A 20,860-nucleotide genomic window follows, 5' to 3' on the forward strand; every position below is an offset into this window, starting at 1 on the left:
TCCATCAATTGTGAACAACTCTCCAGCACATGTGAGGAAATCAATGAACATTTTAGTGAAAATTTTACGCGTGATGATGAGCTCTTACCAATTTTTCCGACTAATGACAATGGGTTGAAATTCAACATGTGTAATGAGTTAGATGTATCTTCTGCAATTTTTTCCATATCTTCTAATGCTGTTGGGCTAGATGGGTTACCTTTGAAGTTTGTAAAGTTAATCTTGCCATATGTCATTTCTCCTATTACTTACGTCTTCAACCTGGTCATTTCAACCTCTAAATACCCTCGTATATGGAAATCTTCTAAAGTTATTCCAATTCGTAAACGACCCAGAGGTTCTGATCTAAATAACCTTCGTCCGATAAGCATTCTTTGCTCCCTATCGAAAGCATTTGAAAAAATTGTTAAAAACCAAATTCAATCATTCATTAATAGCTTTGATTTGATCAGTCCTTACCAATCGGGTTTCCGTTCAAATCATAGCACTACTACAGCACTTCTAAAGGTTTATGATGACATTCATCGAACCATTGATAAGAAAGGTACAGCATTTCTGATACTGATCGATTTTTCCAAAGCATTCGACAGGGTTTCTCACGTAAAACTTCTGAAAAAATTATCCAGTCAATTTGGATTCTCTAGTGCTGCCGTGACTCTCATTGAATCATACCTGTCTCGAAGGACTCAAGTCGTAGAAAGTGACGGTAAGCTCTCAAGTCAAACCAACATTTTATCAGGTGTTCCCCAAGGATCGGTCCTGGGACCATTATTATTTTCATTATTCATTAATGACTTACCGGCCGTGCTTAGAGTGTGCATGATACACATGTTTGCTGATGACGTACAGCTATACTTCTCCGCTCTCAGTTCATCTGTAGTTGAGATGTCTCAACTTATTAATGCTGACCTAAAACAAGTCTTCATTTGGTCAAAGTGTAATCTTCTCCCCATTAACACGTCTAAAACTAAAGTAATGTTTATAACTCGTCAGCCGAGGCCTTCAAGTTTACCAAATATTACTCTGGGAAATGATATTTTAGATTACGTTGATTATGCTACCAATCTTGGAGTAATATTTCAAAATAATTTAGAATGGGATAAACAAATTAATTACCAATGTTCGAAAATATACGCTAGTTTACGCCATTTAAGGCTCACGGCTGGGATGTTGAAAATTCCAGTAAAAATAATGCTTTTTAAATCGCTGCTCCTCCCCCATATTACATACGGCATGGAATTGACTTCGAATGTATCAATAACAACATTGGACAGACTGAGGGTGGCTGTGAACTGCTGTGTCCGATGGGTATTTAATTTATCTAGGTTCTCAAGAATCACTTCATTTCAAAGCAAACTTCTTAGCTGCCCTTTTAATGATTTTATTAAACTCCGTTATTATTTGACAACCTATAATATCATTCTCAAAGGGCCTCGGTATCTATTGGAAAAGTTTGAGCCTTTTAGAAATACAAGAACCAGAAATTTTAGTCTGCCACATTTCAGCACATCTAATTATCGCAATGCCTTCATTGTACGAGCAACTATTTTGTGGAACCAACTTCCCGTCGCTATTAAAAATATTCAGTCTCGAAGAAGGTTCCATCTTGAGTGTCTTGGTTGGTTAAATGGAAGAAATTAGTTGTCTTGAAATTATGTATACCTTAGTAATAGAATTGATAGTATAAGTTAGTTTCTTTTTCGCACAAACATGCAACTTATTGTAGAAATTGAAAAGGAGTAGTCCTTAATCTACAAGTATTGTCCAATGAAATAAATATAAATAAATAAATATGTTTAAACTAAAATGTGGCATATAAGTATACAAAAAGTGTACATAATCATTACCCTTCATTTTTTATTTACCGGCCACACTCTCCTAGATACAGTGCCTCAACCGTGGATTTTGATTGTCTCTCAAACGTCATTGCTCATTTTGTTTACACATCCATTCCTCTTCATCAGCGAATTTGCACGCTAGTGAAGTGGCTGCAGCGGTCTTCTGCAGCGGCAGTTAGTATTATTTTTCTTCCAGTCAAAAATTTGTGCTATGTTCGTTCATTATCAGCAAAAGAGAGCAATTGTACATTCGTCTGTTTCGGTGGCAAATACTTGCATTTACAAGAAGCAACATCGGCAGTGATATTTTTGTAGTTGTTTACTTGATAAGATAGCGGGCGTTTTTGCTCCCATGATGAAACTAGGCACGAGTCAGCAATGAGTCAAGTGATTATACGTGTCGTTCGTTTGTTCAGTACTCACCCTTCTGCTTGTCCAGAACACATGCGGATTTAGTGTGGAATTTGTGAGAATGTTTTTATTAATATATAACTTTTCATTTATATTCACATTATGTGTTTTCCGTTGCACAGGCGCAGCAATGGTTCTCAATATTCTTGTGACCGGCGGAGCTGGTTTCGTTGGATCGCATACGGTGCTGGAATTGCTGAACGCAGGTCATCGGGTAATCTGTGTGGACAACCTGTGCAATGCGTATGAAGCGGCCAATTCTAAGCTGCCGGAATCGCTGAAACGGGTAGAAAAGATTACGGGTAAAACCGTCGATTTCTATGACGTGGACATCCGCGACAAAGACGCACTAAACGAGATATTCAAGAAGGTGCGCTAACTGAACGTGAATTTAAACAAACATCGCATGTCTAAACAGCTACATGAAGGTCATAAACTGCAAGCTATCATCATTATATTGCTGTCGGATTGATAACAATGATTGTTTGATAATATGACACACACCATTAACTTTTTTTTTTCAGAATAAAGTTGATGTGGTAGCGCATTTTGCGGCACTGAAAGCGGTTGGGGAATCATGTCGCATTCCACTTCAATATTATCAGAACAATATAACCGGAACAAGTGTCCTACTAGAAGTGATGGCAGAGGTAATCAGTATTCTCTAATGGGCATGACTTGAAATTTAACTAAAGGACCTGTTTTATCTTTAATTCAGGCGAACGTATTCAACTTTGTGTACAGTTCTAGTGCCACTGTTTATGGCGAACCACAAAAGCTTCCACTGGACGAAAACCATCCAACCGGTAGCTGCACCAATCCGTACGGGAAGAGTAAATATTTCACCGAAGAAATACTTAAAGATCTGTGCAGTTCGGATCCCCGCTGGAAGGTAATATCGCTACGATATTTCAACCCCGTCGGAGCCCACAAATCGGGGCTCATCGGGGAGGATCCTAATGGTGAACCCAACAATCTGATGCCATACATTGCACAAGTGGCTGTTGGGCGCCGAGCCTGTTTAAAGGTATTCGGCAACGATTATGATACCCCGGATGGAACTGGAGTACGGGATTACATTCATATTGTGGACTTGGCCGAGGGTCACGTTAGTGCCATTGGCAAGCTAATGAGTGGTAACTTAACGGGTTTTGTTGTGTACAATCTTGGCACAGGCCACGGGTACTCGGTACTAAAGGTGGTAGAAGCTTTTTCCAAAGCATCAGCTAAGACCATCAAATACGAAATCGTGGAGAGGTAATCAATTAGAGAAAAATGCACATATATGCTTATTTTAAAATTCTTTTATCAGACGCCCCGGAGACATAGCAACAAGTTATGCTGATGTAAGATTAGCTGCGAAGGAACTTGGATGGAAAGCTAAACGTGGGCTAAAGGAAATGTGCGAAGATGCCTGGAATTGGCAAAACATGAATCCAAACGGGTTTGCTGGCGCGAGCTAGAATCGTATAGGCTATCGAATGACCAAAGTGGAGGCTTTTTTACAACGAGCAATTTGCATTTTCTCTAAGCTTTTCCTGTAAACAGATGCCATATTTTAATTTAAAAAGTAAATTTAATTGGACCAAATAAATATAGCGTAATTTATTAAGTATGTCTAATAATGTAATGAAAAGAATAACGGGAATTAAAACAAAATGTGTTAAATAAAAATAAACGTTCTTATCGGCAAGCAAATGTTGCTGAAAATAAATATAAATATTTTATTCTGAAACATTTTTCTCTTATTTTAAGCACACAAAAAATGTTTAAATGTATTTATTCCTAATTCAAATTTTCAGTTTGCCTTTATTTTGCTCAGCTAAATCTCGTGTAGCAATGCAGGATCGTCTCCACCGGCAATCAAACCCAAAATTCGTGTGATTTGTATTGAGACCGCTAGATATTCGATCATTCGATTATTCAATGCTAATGATTAAATTATTTTAGTATAGCATAGAATACGGGCATCAGTGAATTGCATCAACAATTATCGCACTGTTTTGTTTTGGAAGCCGCATTATCGCTCATGTCAGCGGCATCCATGACACATTGGCTTCTCTCAACCACCACGAGGTGTCGCTCCACAAACTCAATCGGAATGAAAATTATCGCAAGGAGCATTCGTTTCAAGCCATTCGCCTTGCGGGTGCTACTTGCGTGAATGTGACTGGCGAGAAAGAGACATAAGCGAGAAATGGAAAAATCGCGGCGGACATTTTGAAGGCAAAAGTGAGTTTGAAGGAAATTTACTGCGCTCGCAGTCGGATAAATATACGCCAAAACTGGAACAGATATCAACCAATTAAAGCTGAAATGTGCGAAGAATCTGTGGAGTATGTTAGTTTGTTCACAAGTGAAGTAATTAGAACGAAAATTTGAACAAAAGAAAAAGCCAGCAGGATCGTTTGTCGCGGATTCAGTCGACGACGCAAAGATTTTTTTTCTCATCACTTTTCCGCTCGCGCCCGTTCTGTTATGTGTGTGTTGAGTGTAGCGAAGTATTCTTGAAGCAGCCTAATCAATCAAAAAGTAAAGACTTGAAGACGATTCAACGAGAAAACGACCGGGCGAGGCAATTTTTAAATTCAGACGCCAAGCCAAGGATACATCCCCGGTCCCGAGGAGACATCGAACGTAGAAGATCGTTTCTCACAACAGCCAGTGTCCGAGAAAAGGTGACTATTTTCAAACGCGAAGCAATTAATCAAATCATACACATACAAAATATGCTCACGACTGATTTGAGCTGCCAAAATGCGGGAGATGGTGCATATATGAACGCAAAACACCGATAACCCTTCCCGTTCTTACCCATGGGAGGCTCCGTTTAGTGTATCAAGTGGCTCCTCGAATGGCCATAATATAGTTCTGTGTGTTTGTGCATCGTATGTGCGAGCGCGAGTATGGGTGAGAGACATTTTGCGTGATCTAGTGCGACCCCAACTCGCGGTTCGTCTTTTTTTTTGCGCTGTGGTACGAATACGCGAACTAAGCGAAGGGATGGGGAAAAGCAGCGCGACATAAAAAGGAAAACAACAACAGCAACAAGAAAAACAAGCATTGTTGGGGATGGGGACGCTTTGTGGGAAAGAATAAAGGATGGCAAAATATATGCTGTTATGTGGAATCGGTTTATGCGAGTGCGAATATGTGTGGAGACAAATATAGGTGTTTGTATGCCCAGAAAGGTATAGAGTGAGCAGAAGTATGTGTGTGAGACATTGTTTGAACAAGAATGAAATGCATCCAGATCAATAGTGGCAAGAGAACCGATAAAAGTTACGGCGAAAGATAACAAAATGTGCATCGAGGTTGATCACAGTAAGAAAAATTTCCGATGCTGCGATTTATTAAAAGTGATTTTTTAACCACGACAAATTGTGAAATGAACACCTTACAAACATTACGCAAAACAACGTTGTCTTTCAACGAAAGTTGTCTAACATATAAACGGAGCAAATATTAGAACGACTCTGAATTGTTGCAGAAGTATCTTATTCAAAACCTCTTCTGTTTGTTTCCAGGGATTGATTCTAAAAATTCAGTCTCCTTAGCACGAATCGTTTTCAGAATGCCATAATCTCCGTATTAAAAATATTTCTGTCTAAAAAAGTAACCCTATCAAATAGATTTCGACTGAACCAATTTTCAGTACATCATCTAAAGTTCAAGATTTACATCTTCTATCCTTTCATGAATGTGTGCAACTTGAAGCGGAAAAGGGTGCTTATAGGCTTAAATTTGCAAAACATTTCCAAGGAGACTTCAATGAATGTTCACAAATCTTGAAAGATTGTCAACTGAACACTATAGTAAGCTTCAATAAAGACTGGACCGAAACAAAGACTAAATTCAGTGTTCACTTCAAAGTGATTGAATTCAATCCCAACGTTTGGGAAGAAGGTGGTCCCTAAACTCGTCTAGGATCACTCGTGTTTTTTTTGGTACCGATGAATCTTTGGGAAAGTATTCTAACCTTGAAACAACTAATTGCAACTAACGATCTTTATCTATACTGGGATGCGATCTTTTATCAGGACTTAATTCATCAACTAAATTTCGTCCAGCCTAAGCCATTTCTAGATTATCTACATGCTGTCTGAATCGGAGCTCAGAACCTGGGAAATACCGATGATTGGTGCCAATTGTAGGACTCTATATACACCAATAGCACGAAAACAAGAGGTGGTGGAGTACTTATCGCCGTCTCAGTTTCGCTGAACTGCTGCTGACCATCGACACTGACCATCCCGCCTTATCAGTCGAGCTTGAAGTTCCTATTCCAACCGTATTCGAGCAATATACAAACGAACCCGAGTTGAACTACCAAAAAGCTGACTATAACACGCTGAGCGAAGTTTTTCACAAAACAAATTGGACGTTTTTAGAACAATCAACCAACATCGATCAGGCTGTGAGTCTTTTTTCATGTATCGTTAACACTGCTTTAGCAGAAAATGTACCTACACGCAGACCATCTCAAAAGCCACTCTGGGGAAATGCACGTTTGCGATGCCTGAAACGTACAAGGTCGAGAACACTTCGGAAGTATTGTAGAACTCGTTGTCCCTTCTATAAGCTACAGTTTGCACGCGCCAGCAACGATTACCGAATTTACAACCGATATCTGTACAAACGTTACACTATTCGTGCACAAGACAACCTACGGAGTAATCCGAAGCGGTTTTGGTATTTCGTAAACACTAAACGGAAAGAAAGTGGACTACCGGTAGAAATGTTCCTGGATTCCGAATCAGCTCGATCCCCTTCTGAAAAAAGCGAGTTTTTCGCTACACATTTCAAAAGCGCAATCAATTGCTCCATCGCTACCGATGAACAGGCAGATGTTGCTTGTAGAGACACACCAAACAATGTCTGTGAACTGACAGGTATTACTGTTACCCATGAACAGGTAGAATCTGCTATTGCCAAGATGAAATACTATACATCAGCTAGCCCGGATGGAATTCCCTCCTGCGTTTTGAAACGTTGTTCAAGCGCATTGGTGCATCCATTAACACTGATTTTTAATATGTCGCTTCAAGAAGGCAGATTTCCATTTAGTTGGAAGTTGTCTGTGATGTTCCCCGTCCACAAAAAAGGTGATAAGCAGAATGTTGAAAATTATCGAGGCATCACCTCTCTATGCGCTTGCTCGAAAGTATTTGAGATAATAGTTAATGATATATTGTTCCGGAGCTGTAAAAATTATATATCAGTTGATCAACATGGATTCTACCCTAAAAGATCTGTTTCCACAAATCTGGTGCAGTTCACTTCATTTTGCTTAAGTAGTCTAGATGCCGGTTCACAAGTTGACGTGATATATACTGTTGGGGTTAACTGGCCACCCTAACCAAACATAACCACTAGGCTCTCCGCTGACAGCCTCGACTGTCTGTTCGGTTGACGTCAAGAGGTAGAAAGCCATTATGTATTATTGTATTGTGATGTAGAATTATATAGTCACGTTTTATCGTTCTAAATACAGTTTAGTTTTAACCCGCGATTTTATTGCCCTAATGGGCCACCTGAGCAACATCACAAAAGTGGCGACGAGTGTAAACGTTTTTTTTTTGTCGGTTTCTCCGGTTTCGAGTAGCGAAAACGCGTCCGAAAATTCACCACCACCACGACGCCTCCAAGGAAGAGGAGAAAGCGCACATATAGCGTAATGGAGGAGCAGCAGCAGCAGCAAGCTTCGGGAGTCAATTCACTCGGACAGGACCAGAATGGGCATCACCAGCAGCAGCATCCTCCACCGCAGCAACAGCTTCCTCCGCATCAACAGCAGCATCCTTTACCGCCTCAGCAACATCCAGCACCTCTCCACAATCAACCGCAGCTTGGCCTTCCACACGATGCCCTCATTCTGCAAATATTGCAGCAACTGCAGCATCAGCAAGCCATAACCAACCAGCTCCTTCAGCAGCAGCGAGAGTCGCAACAGCAACAACAACAGGGAGCTTTCCAGCAGCAGCAGGAAATCTTTCGGAGCGCGATGCAATCCATCCAAGTGAACGTTCCTCCCAATCCGGAAATCATCCTGGACTCGTTGGCTGCAAACATTAAAGAGTTTCTGTACGACCCAGAAACTCATTCCACATTTGGTTCGTGGTTTGCGAGATATGAAGACCTATTCGCGAAAGATGCGGAACGAATTGACGACAGTGCAAAGGTACGATTGCTTCTCCGTCGGTTGGGAACTCAGGAACATTATCGATATGTCAGCTACATCCTGCCAAACACACCGAAAAATTTCTCGTTTTTGGAAACAGTGGAGAAGTTACGAGGTCTATTCGGTACAAAGGAGTCAGCAGTGAAAAAGCGGTACTCCACACTCACCATCACGAAATCACCCACGGAGGATTATGTGTCGTACGCCTGCCGGGTGAACAAGATGTGTGTGGAATTTGAACTGTCCAAGATGTCAGAAGCACAGTTCAAATGCCTAATGTTTGTTTGTGGCCTTAAATCCGAGCGCGATTCGGAAGTGCGAATGAGACTGCTTTCCAAGATCGAGGATAGCAATAATGCCACCCTGGACACGCTCATCGAGGAATGTCAACGGTTGATGAACCTCAAAAGTGATACAGCCATGATTGAGAATCCGGTTCCCTCTACAGTTCAAGCCATCAAGGGAAACCAGCAACACCGGAAGACATTCAAGAAGCCGTTCGACAATCAGCGTAGTTACCAACAGCAACAGCATCAGCAGCGGAAGAGTGGTCCGGCATCACCTTGCTGGAATTGTGGTGCGATGCACTACGCAAAAGAATGTAGCTTCATCAACCACAAGTGCTCGTCCTGCAATCAGTCGGGGCACAAAGAAGGATATTGCTCCAGTGCCAAGAGATCAGCGAAGAGAAGAAAACCCTACAATAAGCAGTTTTCCACCAAAACCGTGGTGTCCGTCAACAGTGTGCAAGGCAAGCGGCGTTTCGTTTGGGTGAAGCTGAACGATATTCCGGTTCGTCTTCAATTAGACACAGCATCAGACATCACGATTGTGTCGAAGCAGATATGGGAGAGAATCGGTAGGCCAGCGGCAGTGCCGACAGTTCAAAGTGCCAAAACTGCATCAGGAGAGGACCTTCGTCTCGAATTTGAGTTCTCTTGCACAGTTTCTCTAAACGAGTCCGTGAGTACTGGTCATATTTACGTTTCTAATAACTCCTTGAATCTTCTGGGAATCGATTTTATCGACAAGCTGAACCTCTGGTCTTTACCGATGAACAAATTCTGCAATCTCGTTAGCGGTGAGGGACCAATCGATGCAGCTTCATTGCAGAGGGACTATCCCAGACTATTCAGTTCAACTCTGGGACTCTGCACCAAGACAAAAGTTAGTTTGGCACTCAAGGAGGCATGCAAACCAGTTTTTCGACCTAAACGACCAGTCTCCTATGCGATGCTACCCATCGTCGATGCAGAGCTAAATCGTCTAGAAGGCCTGAACATAATCTCTCCTGTAGATTTCTCGGAGTGGGCGGCTCCAATTGTCGTGGTGAGAAAATCAAATGGTAGTATCCGTATATGTGGCGATTATTCTACCGGTCTAAACGATCGCCTACTACCGCATCAGTACCCGCTACCCTTGCCACAGGACATTTTCTCGAAGTTGACTGGCTGTACAGTTTTCAGCCAGATCGACTTATCAGACGCTTTTCTGCAAATGGAGGTCGACGAAAGCAGTCGGAAACTACTCACCGTTAATACTCATCGGGGCTTGTACCAATATAACAGGCTCCCTCCCGGAGTGAAGGCAGCTCCTGGCGCATTCCAGCAAATGATAGACATCATGTTGGCAGGACTTAGCTTCACGTCGGGCTATCTGGATGATGTTGTCGTCGGTGGTAGGACCCCTGAAGAACATCAGCAAAACTTGCACGCAGTACTTCAGCGCATTCAAGAATTCGGGTTTACGATTCGACCAGAAAAGTGCTCTTTTGGACGGGAACAACTCGGATATTTGGGCCTTTTGCTCGATAAAGACGGACTTCGCCCGGATCCGAATAAAATCAAGGCAATCCAGGACATGCCTCCTCCTCGCGATCTGACCGGTGTCCGTTCATTCCTGGGAGCCGTGAATTATTACGGCAAGTTTGTCCCGAATATGCGCTCACTGAGATACCCGTTAGACGAACTCCTCAAGACATCGTCACCCTTCAAGTGGACAAAAGAGTGTCAAAAGGCTTTCGACGACTTTAAAGCGATTCTGTCTTCTGATCTTCTGTTGGCACACTATGATCCACAACGAGAAATTGTTGTAGCAGCTGATGCATCATCAATCGGCATCGGAGCTACTATCAGCCACAAGTACCCGGATGGCAAAATGAAGGTGATACAGCATGCTTCGCGAGCACTAACATCCACCGAACAAAAGTACTCGCAACCAGACCGTGAAGGATTAGCAATTGTATTTGCGGTAACTAAGTTTCACAAATTCATCTTCGGCAGACGGTTTCGTCTACAAACGGATCATGCTCCACTATTGCGGATCTTCGAATCAAAGAAGGGTATACCGGTGTATACAGCTAATCGCCTCCAACGCTGGGCCCTTACACTGTTGTCCTATGACTTCTCAATGGAATATGTCGCAACGGATAAATTCGGGAATGCGGATGTATTGTCGCGTTTAATTGATCAGCACATCAAACCCGATGAAGATTTTGTAGTAGCCTGCACAAACCTCGAAGAAGACCTAAAATCTGTAGCCAACAGCACAATCAGTCAGCTTCCACTCAGTTTTCGGATGGTGGAGCAAGCCACAAATTCCGATCCAGTTCTTCGGAAAGTCTACCGTTTCATCAAACACGGATGGCCGAAAAATCGTGCCGAAATCAAGGACCAAGAGTTATTGCGCTACTACGACCGCCAGGAAGCGCTGTCCATCGTCGAAGGTAGTATTATGTTCAGCGACAGGTTGGTTATACCAGCACTCTACAGAAAGCGATGCCTGAATCAACTGCATAAGGGACATCCAGGAGTCCAACGGATGAAGGCCATCGCGCGCAGCTTTGTATACTGGCATTGTATGGACGACGAAATCACTAGCTACGTTCGAGCTTGTAACAGTTGCGCCTCCGTAGCAAGATCTCCGCCAAAAGCAACACCAGTGCCATGGCCAAAGCCCACGGTTCCATGGCAGAGAATTCACGTCGATTATGCTGGCCCACTGGAGGGCGAGTACTATCTCATCGTAGTGGATGCATATAGTAAATGGCCGGAAATTCTTCCGACTGAGTCCATCACAGCGAAGGCTACAATTAACCTGCTACGAAGTGTGTTCACCAACAAGGGGATGCCAGAAGTCTTAGTGTCCGATAATGGCACGCAGTTCACAAGCGCCGAATTCAAGGAGTTCTGCGTTGAAAATGGAGTGGAACACATGACAACAGCACCATTCCACCCACAATCCAACGGCCAAGCCGAAAGATTTGTGGACACCTTTAAGCGGGCGGTCAGGAAGATTCAGGAGGGAGAAGTTTCCATCAGAATGGCATTGGATACATTCCTACTTACCTACAGAACCACGCCAAATCTGAATACGCCAAATGGAAGATCACCTGCGGAGCTGATGTACAATCGTCGACTCAGAACATCTTTGGAACTTCTACGTGTACCGCACAACCAAGCACAACCAATGCAGACTGATGCTAATCCTCAATCCAGGTCGTTCGTTCCGAAGGATACCGTTTACGCCAAAGTGTACATCAACAATAAGTGGACTTGGGCGCCAGGCACGGTAGTGGAAAGGATCGGCTGTGTAATGTATAACGTATGGGTCGATAATAGGAAGTTGATCCGTTCTCACATAAACCAGTTGAAGAGCCGAGGTGCAATGACCCATCAAGGAAGCAAGAAGCAAAGTATACCGCTAGACATCCTGCTGAGTGAGTGCGACGTGAACACGCCTGCAGCAATGCGTACTCCGATTCAGGACACACCCTCGCTGGAACACCGATTGGAACCATCGGATCGGGTATCGTCCAGTTTGAAGTCATTTCCGTTACCAAACGAAACAAATTCGTCCTGTTCAACAGCGACGTCATCGACGACAGCAGCTGAATCTTTGCCAGTGGTCCAGGCCCCTCGACGATCTTCTCGTGTCAGAAGAGCGCCGCAGTGGTTCAACGCTTACCAGCGAATTTAAGGAGGGAGATGTTGGGGTTAACTGGCCACCCTAACCAAACATAACCACTAGGCTCTCCGCTGACAGCCTCGACTGTCTGTTCGGTTGACGTCAAGAGGTAGAAAGCCATTATGTATTATTGTATTGTGATGTAGAATTATATAGTCACGTTTTATCGTTCTAAATACAGTTTAGTTTTAACCCGCGATTTTATTGCCCTAATGGGCCACCTGAGCAACATCACAAAATATACCGATCTCAAAGCAGCGTTCGACCGAGTCGATCATAGGATACTACTTTTAAAACTGAATAAACTCGGAATCTCTAGTGATCTCATCAAATGGTTCGAATCATACCTTACAAACCGCAGACTATGTGTCAAAATTGGATCGGAATCGTCAGAATATTTTTCCAACAAATCCGGCGTTCCACAGAGAAGCAATTTAGGCCCACTCCTTTTCTCAATTTTTATGAATGAATTATCGGAATTACTACCGCCAGGATGCCGCCTTTTCTACGCAGACGATGTCAAGATATACATAATAGTAAACAATATTGAAGATTGTCTTCTCTTGCAACAATGGATTAATACTTTTGAAGAATGGTGCTCCAAAAACCTATTAATTATAAGCATTTCGAAATGCAATGTAATATCGTTTCATCGGAAATTGAATCCGATTACCTACGACTACAACATCTCCAGCCAACCTCTTGTACGCGTTAATCATATACGTGACCTGGGAGTTATCCTTGATTCAGGACTCACGTTCCGCCTTCATTACGATGGAATCATCGCAAAAGCCAATAGACAATTAGGTTTCATTTTTAAAATAGCCAACGAATTTCGCGATCCTCATTGCCTTCGATCACTGTATTGTGCACTTGTACGCTCGATTTTAGATTCAAATGCTATCGTGTGGTGTCCATATCATAGCACCTGGATAAATAGAATCGAGTCAGTACAAAGAAAGTTCGTGAGATATGCTCTACGCAACCTTCCTTGGCGAGATCCCGTTAATTTACCACCGTATGAACATCGATGTAGGCTGCTTGGACTTGATACACTGGAACGTAGGAGATCTGTCGCTCAAACTGTATTTGTTGCAAAAATTTTGTTGGGCGAAACCGATGCAGCGGAAATATTGTCACAATTCAACGTTTACGCACCGGAGAGAGTTCTAAGACGAAGAGACTTCCTACTACTTGATGCACGTAATGCAGGTTATGGACAACACGACCCAATCAGATTTATGGCGGCAAGGTTTAACGAAGTTTATGAGCATTTCGACTTCAATACTTCAGCGGCAATATTTCAGCGCAGACTGTTGAGCAGAAGATATTAACTCTACCGTTTGATTTTATTTTTTGATCACTTGATGTGCAATATGTTTTTATGTATGTTCTAGTTCAACTTAACTGTTTATTGTAAATTTATTGTTATTTTATTGTTTTTCAAACACGAAAAGATATGAGGTTTTTATGCCCTCATGAGTACGTTAACTCGAAAGGGCTTTTCCTCATCATGAAACATTTCATTAAGGCATCAAGCTAGATGGAAATAAATAAATAAATAAAATAAATAAAACAATCCACATTGTTCATTACACATTGTAAAAGAGTTATACACAGACTACCCAGTTGGAATAAGGCAGATTTGAATATATTGACCGGACACTATCCCATCACCCAAAAATATAAAAAACTTGATAAATTTTGTAATTTTGAAGCTGAAACTTCGGAACATTCACTGTGTCAACGCAGTGTATTGAGTCAGCGGAGACACCAGATTCTTGGAAAGATGTTCTGACGCCTGAATTAAAAATAGGTAAGGATCTACATAAACGAAGCCATACCTTCCTGGAGGGAGATCCTAGTGTGACTGTCAATTATTCCCTCAGTGATGGAACGAACTGGCCGAAAGCAATAGATCAAACTAATGTTCGCAGTGGTTCTAAGCTCATACAGAAGAGTAAAAAGATTAAATTATTTTTTCATGAGTAACATTCGGAATGTCAATGCTCATTGAACGATAAAACAGTTAAATTCGTATCAAATCAACATAGACTTGTTGTACTCACAATTATACGTTCTACACAAATACGTACGTAGTGTTCATAAATATGAACAACTAAACGATAATATTGTATTAGGTACATAACATTACTCTTGCTTATACCCACAGATGGCTTTAGCGTACAATATACAGCAAAACTGGGCATCTGTCAACATTATTCCAAATACAGGCAAACTAGTTTTTTGGCGATCCAAGTTTCGATTCGAGATACCAAGATACCAATAATTTCTAATTACATCTGACATTTTTTGTAGCTCATGGAATGACATTTTTTTCATTTGAATTAGAAGCACACCATCCTACGCGAATATTCTGAGGTGGTGGAATCTTGGAATTGACCCATCTGGTCATAGGAATCATTTTAAAATTTCAATAAATTTACGAACATGGTCATTTTTTTTTCTCCAAATATATATTATATTAAGGCACATGTGGCGTTAGCCTGACGGGGCCGGGAGTCCAATATTTTGACAATTTTTGTCTTACAACTATGTTAGTAATATGTAACCGATTACTCGCGGTTGGCTCGAGGTTAGTATTACAAGTGTTCTCATAATTGGTATGTTGCAGTCTTCGATGCTCTGTACGTGTGCCCGACACGGGATACTTCCTATTGGGATGCAGCTAACCATTAATCAACAACGCCCCCCCTAGTCTGTACCCCATATCTAGCGTGTACGTCTTTCTCGACTCGAGGAATCCAGGATAGAATGGTCACTAGCCGGCGCAAACATCAGCTCGTGTAGAGTTGTCATGAGCGGTACAACCTTTGGCTCTTGTTGAATGATCAGTGGACTGCACAACCTTCGGCCCGTGCATCTGTAAAGAGTGTGTGTATGTATTGCCGCGACTAAGTAAAAGTTTATCGATCGGATAGGAGGGATATGAAACGGGGACGCAACGAAGGAAACATCATTAAACGTTGACATCGGCGTTTCTGAGGAACAGGTATAGATGAAACAGAAGATCAGAATCACGGCTACCTAAGATATCCCGGACGGGGATATCCGATTGTCTGCCTTGTGCTCTCAGTGCTCTAGAGAGCTGAGAGCGAGCAGCATGGAACCGGATACACGACCAGACAACATGCTCGATGTCGTGGTAGCCGTCGCCACAATCACAAAGATTGTTTGCTGCGAGCCCAATGCGATAGAGATGCGCGTTTAGGTTGTAGTGATTGGACATAAACCGAGATATCACGCGAATGAAATCACGACATACATTCAATCCCTTGAACCATGCCCTCGTCGAGACCTTAGGGATAATCGTGTGTAACCAACGACCGAACTCATCTCCACTCCACATGCGCTGCCAACTTACGAGCGTATACTGACGAGGAATGTGGAAAAATTCATTGTAAGCAATTTGCCTTTCAAAAAGTGTGCCTTCTAAAGCGCCCACCTTAGCTAGCGAGTCCGCTTTCTCATTCCCCGGAATCGAGCAATGAGAGGGAACCCATGCTAAGGTAATCTTGAATAATTTTTCGACCAAAACACTCAATAGTTGTCTTATTCTTGTTAGGAAATAAGATGAGCGTTTACCAACTTTCATTGAGCGGATTGCCTCTATTGAGCTGAGGCTGTCTGAAAAAATTAAATAGTGGTCGATGGGCAATGTTTCAATGATCCCTAATGCGTAATATATCGCACCCAGTTCAGCGACATACACGGAACAAGGATCTTTGAGTTTGAAAGAGGCACTGGAATGTTCATTGAAGATGCCGAAGCCAGTGGACCCGTTTATGAATGAACCGTCAGTAAAGCACATTTTATCAGATCCAACTTTCCCATATTCTGCCGAAAATATCGGCGGAATAGAATCGGAGCGTAGGTGATCTGGGATTCCATGGATTTTTTGTCGCATGGACAGATCAAAAATGACAGAGGAATTGCAGAAGTGAGGGAAGCAAACTTGGTTGGAGATGCCTGGTGAAGGGTGCACGTCGTGGGTAAGGTACTCATGGTATAAAGACATAAAACTTGACTGAGGAGTCAGTTGGAATAGATTTTCGAAGTTATCAATCACCAATGGATTCATGATCTTGCAACGGATGAGAAATCTGTAGGATAGTTCTGTGAACCGAAGAGTAAGCGGGGGTACTCCTGCCAAAACTTCGAGACTCATCGTATGTGTCGAATGCAAACACCCCATTGCTATACGCAAGCAACGATATTGTATTCTCTCCAGCTTGAGAATATGAATCCTGGCAGCTGATCGGAAGCAAAAACTGCCATATTCTAACACTGATAATATCGTTGTTTTGTACAACTGAATGAGGTCTCCTGGATGGGCACCCCACCATGTTCCGGTAATTGTTTGGAGAAAATTGATTCTTTGCTGGCATTTCTGTTTCAAATACGCAATGTGTCTCCCCCAGGTACACTTAGAATCAAAATATACACCCAGGTATTTGAAAAACATAGAGTGTTGGATCGTTTTGCCGGATAGGTGAAGCTGGAATTGGGCGGGTTCGTGCTTCCTAGAAAAAACGACCATTTCAGCTTTCTCCGTAGAGAATTCGATACCCAGCTTGAGGGCCCACGTGAACAGATTGTTCAGGGTATCTTGCAACGACTTTTGCAGAACGACGGGATTAGTACCCGTGATGGAAATAACTCCATCGTCTGCAAGTTGTCTCAGCGTGCAGTCTCTAGTTAGACAATCATCCATATCATTGACGTAAAAACTGTACAAGAGGGGGCTTAGGCAGGAGCCTGGTGGTAGGCCCATAAAACTGTAACGAGAAGATTTCGAGCTGCCATGAGAGAAAATCATGTGCTTTTCTTACAGGAAATTGTTGAGAATTGGTGAAAGTCCACGATTATGAAGCTTCTCTGAGAGAATTTCCATGGAAACTGAATCAAATGCCCCTTTGATATCGAGAAAAACGGAAGCCATTTGTTCTTTGCGAGCAAATGCGATTTGGATTTCAGAAGATAGCAGCGCGAGACAATCGTTCGTCCCTTTACCTCGGCGGAAGCCAAACTGCGTATTTGACAGCAAATTGTTCGTTTCGACCCACTTGTCCAAACGAAGTAGAATCATTTTCTCTAACAATTTACGAATACAGGATAACATTGCAATCGGCCTATACGAGTTGTGATCGCAAGCCGGCTTGTTGGGTTTCCGTATGGCTATCACTCTCACTTGTCTCCAGTCATGCGGGACAATATTCAGCTCCAGAAACTTGTTGAACAAGTTCAGCAAACGCTGTTTTGCCAAGTCGGGAAGATTCTTCAACAAGTTGAATTTAATCTTGTCCGACCCCGGAACTGAATTGTTACATGAGAGAAGGGCAATTGAGAATTCCACCATCGAAAAATTCTCATAATCGCTTTGAAGTGGAATGTCGCGTACGACGTTTTGTGCAGGAACGGTGTCGGGGCAAACCTTCCTTGCAAAGTTAAAAATTCAACGGTCAGAGTATTCCTCACTTTCGTTTGTATGGTTCCAGCCACGCATTTTCCTAGCCGTATTCCAAAGAGTGCTCATAGCGGTCTCCCTTGACAAACCATTGACGAACTTCCGCCAATATCCACGCTTTTTTGCTTTAATCAGACCTTTTAGTTTGGCTTCTAGAGCTTGCTACTTTCGAAACCATTCCACTAATCCAGTTTTCCTGAATTTTTTGAAAGCGGATGATTTTTCAAGGTAGACTTTTGAACACTCCTTGTCCCACCAAAGTGATGGAGGACGACGTCGGAAAGTGGTAGCCGCTACACGTTTCTTTTGAGCTTGAAGTGCGCTTTCGTAAATCAAACTCGATATAAAGTTATACTCTTCGAGTGGAGGAAGTTCATGCATTGAAACAATTGCTTCAGATATTATTTCCGCAAATGTTCTCCAGTCAATATTCTTCGTGAGGTCATACGAAATATTGACTGGCTCACGAGAGCTTGATTCATTAGCGATCGATAAAATTATTGGTAGTTGATCACTACCGTGGGGATCTTGGATTAATGGTCATGTCCTATGGCAATTATTTTTTGTAACCGATGGAATGACAATTTTTTCATTTGACAATTTCTAATTAGAAATTATTGATATCTTGGTTCTTTCTTGCCTTTGCGAGAACAATACACTAATTGGTCATATGTCGCAATTTGTTTTTTTTTTATAAATGCACGCATTGCACTGAGTATTTAACGAGAGGCATCTCCCGTGCATCGTCAGTCAACAAGCTTCAAACACGCTTCTAACAGATGCACACAGTTGCAGCGATAAAAAGGAAACATCGCGAGAATGACCGTTTATGAAAAATCGTTTCTCGACTCTCGGTCAAAACCGTCAACAAAGCTAGGAGCTTGTCGCATCAAAACCAGGGGTTAGACATCAATTGAATATAGGCTACCCAAAATCAAAATCAATATGGCATCATTTGTTTGCCAACATATCATTTGCGAGGATGGAGGCTATCTGACCTAGTGGTCACATCCATGCCTCTCACGCTAAAGGTCATGAGTTCAATTCTCATTCCCGACATTCTTCCAAAAATGGAAGTAAAAGTGACGAACCAGCCAAATGAGTTGAAAATCACTATGTGGCAGTATTTCCCTTTTCCATATTCTTTCTCACATCTTCATCCCATTATCCCTATCCATAAATAGTCCTTCTCATTTCACATTAAATGAACCCAATCTCCCAAACCCTCTTTAAGCGCAGGCCATAAAGTATTAGTCATCCGCTATACGATTTATGACTGCGATGCAACATTCCCATGCTGTAAATAAACACCGCACTTGTATCAACATGTTACGCAAGTGGCGGTTGTATTATTTACATTCCATTGAGGCTACGTTTGCGCTAGGCAAAGCCTACTTTTCCTCATCCTCACTTTTTCTCTTATACGTAATTCACCAAATGCGATGCTCCGCCCAGCTGAAAATGTTTGAAGAGACAGGGTCTCATCAGAAGCAGTGATAGTTTGAAGTTGAAGGCAGACCACGGTTCGTGTTGGACCGGGGTCCTGCGCTTTATATAAATAAAGAGATCTTTATTTTGGCAGTCAAACACGGTGTTTCATTAAGGATGTTACAACTATAATACAGATAAAAAAAATTGAGGGGTTGTATTCGAGATACGACCGCTTTGGACGTAGAACTACGCAATGTTTTTTTTTAAATTTGTTGGTTTATCATTTCGGATGTTATTTGCGAATACATCGAAATTTCATAAATAATTCTTTAGTAAAAAGTTCCGAGGACCCTGAAAAGGTTTAATGGCTTGCGTGGTTTTGTAGAATCATTTCGAGAAAACGATTCTTTCTTGCCTTTGCGAGATTAATATACTAATTGGTCGTATGTTGCATTTTGTTTCTTTTTATCAATGCACGCATTGCACTAAGTATTTCACGAGAGCCATTTTCCGTGCGTCGCCATTCAACAAGCATTCGCTAGCGTTCATAACTCGGAGGGAAACATAAAACACAAAAACACATAAAGCAGAATGAGCGACCTTTGTTGTTTCGGGCACAGAAAGATAATGAGAATTTTTCTCAAAGGAGATGCAATACTTATACGCTAACGACAGCTTACTTACTATGCAAAGGTCGAGCTTACTTCCCAAATATTCTCTTTTCGCTTTTCACTAAGTTGCCCGTTATTGACAGCCCTGTTCGGGAAGGCACATGGACAGGACAAATTTATGGGGAAATGAGAATGCTTCCAATTTTCATCAATTTAAACCATATACGGACTGTGGGATTGTAATGTATAGCATATAAAACAAATCTTAGAAAATTTCCGATTCGATTGGTATGCAAATCGGTAAAATCCGTTCGCAGCAAAAGTAGTTATTAACGTTAACTTTATTTCATAAATACGCGACTTGTTTTCTGATTTGGTACCCTTAATGTAAGACGTAGTCCTACGTCAAAAAAGCCTAGAAGCACGAACGGAAAAGTGACGTAGGACTTTGAGAACATTTGCTTTTGAATTGAGTTCAATTATCTTCGATATCACCAACGTACTCAATATTATGATAGAACATGATAGAGACGTGTTTTGAGCATGATATGATTAAACAACAACCTTTCTAATAAAATCTTGATCGACGTTTTACTCTTTAAACCAGGCTCTCGTCGAAACTTTTGGGATAATAAGGTGTCGCCATCTCCCAAGTCATCTCATCTCCTTTGATTCTGATAAGTGCTTGCTATCGGCAAATGGAGAATTATTTTTAATATACAACGACTCACTTTGTCTGTCACGAAAAAACAAGTACAGGGGAATTTCGATATAACGTACACATTTCCAAAGTGTAAAGGAGAAATTTTTTGAATTTTTTTTTCTGAAAGAACAAAGAATTATCTTTATTGTGATGCTAAAACATGTTTTGTACTTTTGATCAAACAGCTGGTTTTGTGATTCCGGATTTTAACTGAATCAAGCTTTAATCAAC

The 20,860-nt window shown here is 41.8% G+C and overlaps 3 protein-coding genes across 11 annotated transcripts in view; all 3 read left to right on the forward strand.

The window, feature by feature from the left end:
• Window positions 1-1,950: 1,950 nt before the first annotated feature.
• On the forward strand, window positions 1,951-3,857 carry LOC129768082 (UDP-glucose 4-epimerase). Its single transcript, XM_055769497.1, has 5 exons — window positions 1,951-2,304; window positions 2,372-2,619; window positions 2,774-2,899; window positions 2,968-3,506; window positions 3,562-3,857. Exons 2-5 carry the CDS (start codon window positions 2,380-2,382, stop codon window positions 3,710-3,712), a joined length of 1,056 nt encoding a protein of 351 aa, XP_055625472.1. The 5' UTR covers window positions 1,951-2,304; window positions 2,372-2,379; the 3' UTR covers window positions 3,713-3,857.
• A 568-nt stretch (window positions 3,858-4,425) lies between these two features.
• LOC129771239 (homeobox protein 5-like) overlaps window positions 4,426-20,860 on the forward strand; it is a 43,472-nt gene continuing 27,037 nt past the window's right edge. For 7 of the 9 annotated variants that reach the window (XM_055774676.1, XM_055774678.1, XM_055774679.1 and 4 more), the window contains exon 1: window positions 4,426-4,927. The gene's annotated coding sequence lies outside the window, so the exon portion shown is untranslated. Of the gene's footprint in view, window positions 4,928-4,970; window positions 5,574-20,860 lie in introns of those variants that run through there. The other 2 variants (XM_055774681.1, XM_055774677.1) reach the window with 2 other exon arrangements.
• LOC129771241 (uncharacterized protein K02A2.6-like) lies at window positions 7,931-12,591 on the forward strand. The gene has a single exon (XM_055774686.1). It carries the CDS (start codon window positions 8,254-8,256, stop codon window positions 12,406-12,408), a length of 4,155 nt encoding a protein of 1,384 aa, XP_055630661.1. The 5' UTR covers window positions 7,931-8,253; the 3' UTR covers window positions 12,409-12,591.

Source organism: Toxorhynchites rutilus, chromosome 2 (genome assembly GCF_029784135.1).
Source record: "Toxorhynchites rutilus septentrionalis strain SRP chromosome 2, ASM2978413v1, whole genome shotgun sequence".
Classification (NCBI taxonomy): Eukaryota; Metazoa; Arthropoda; class Insecta; order Diptera; family Culicidae; genus Toxorhynchites; species Toxorhynchites rutilus.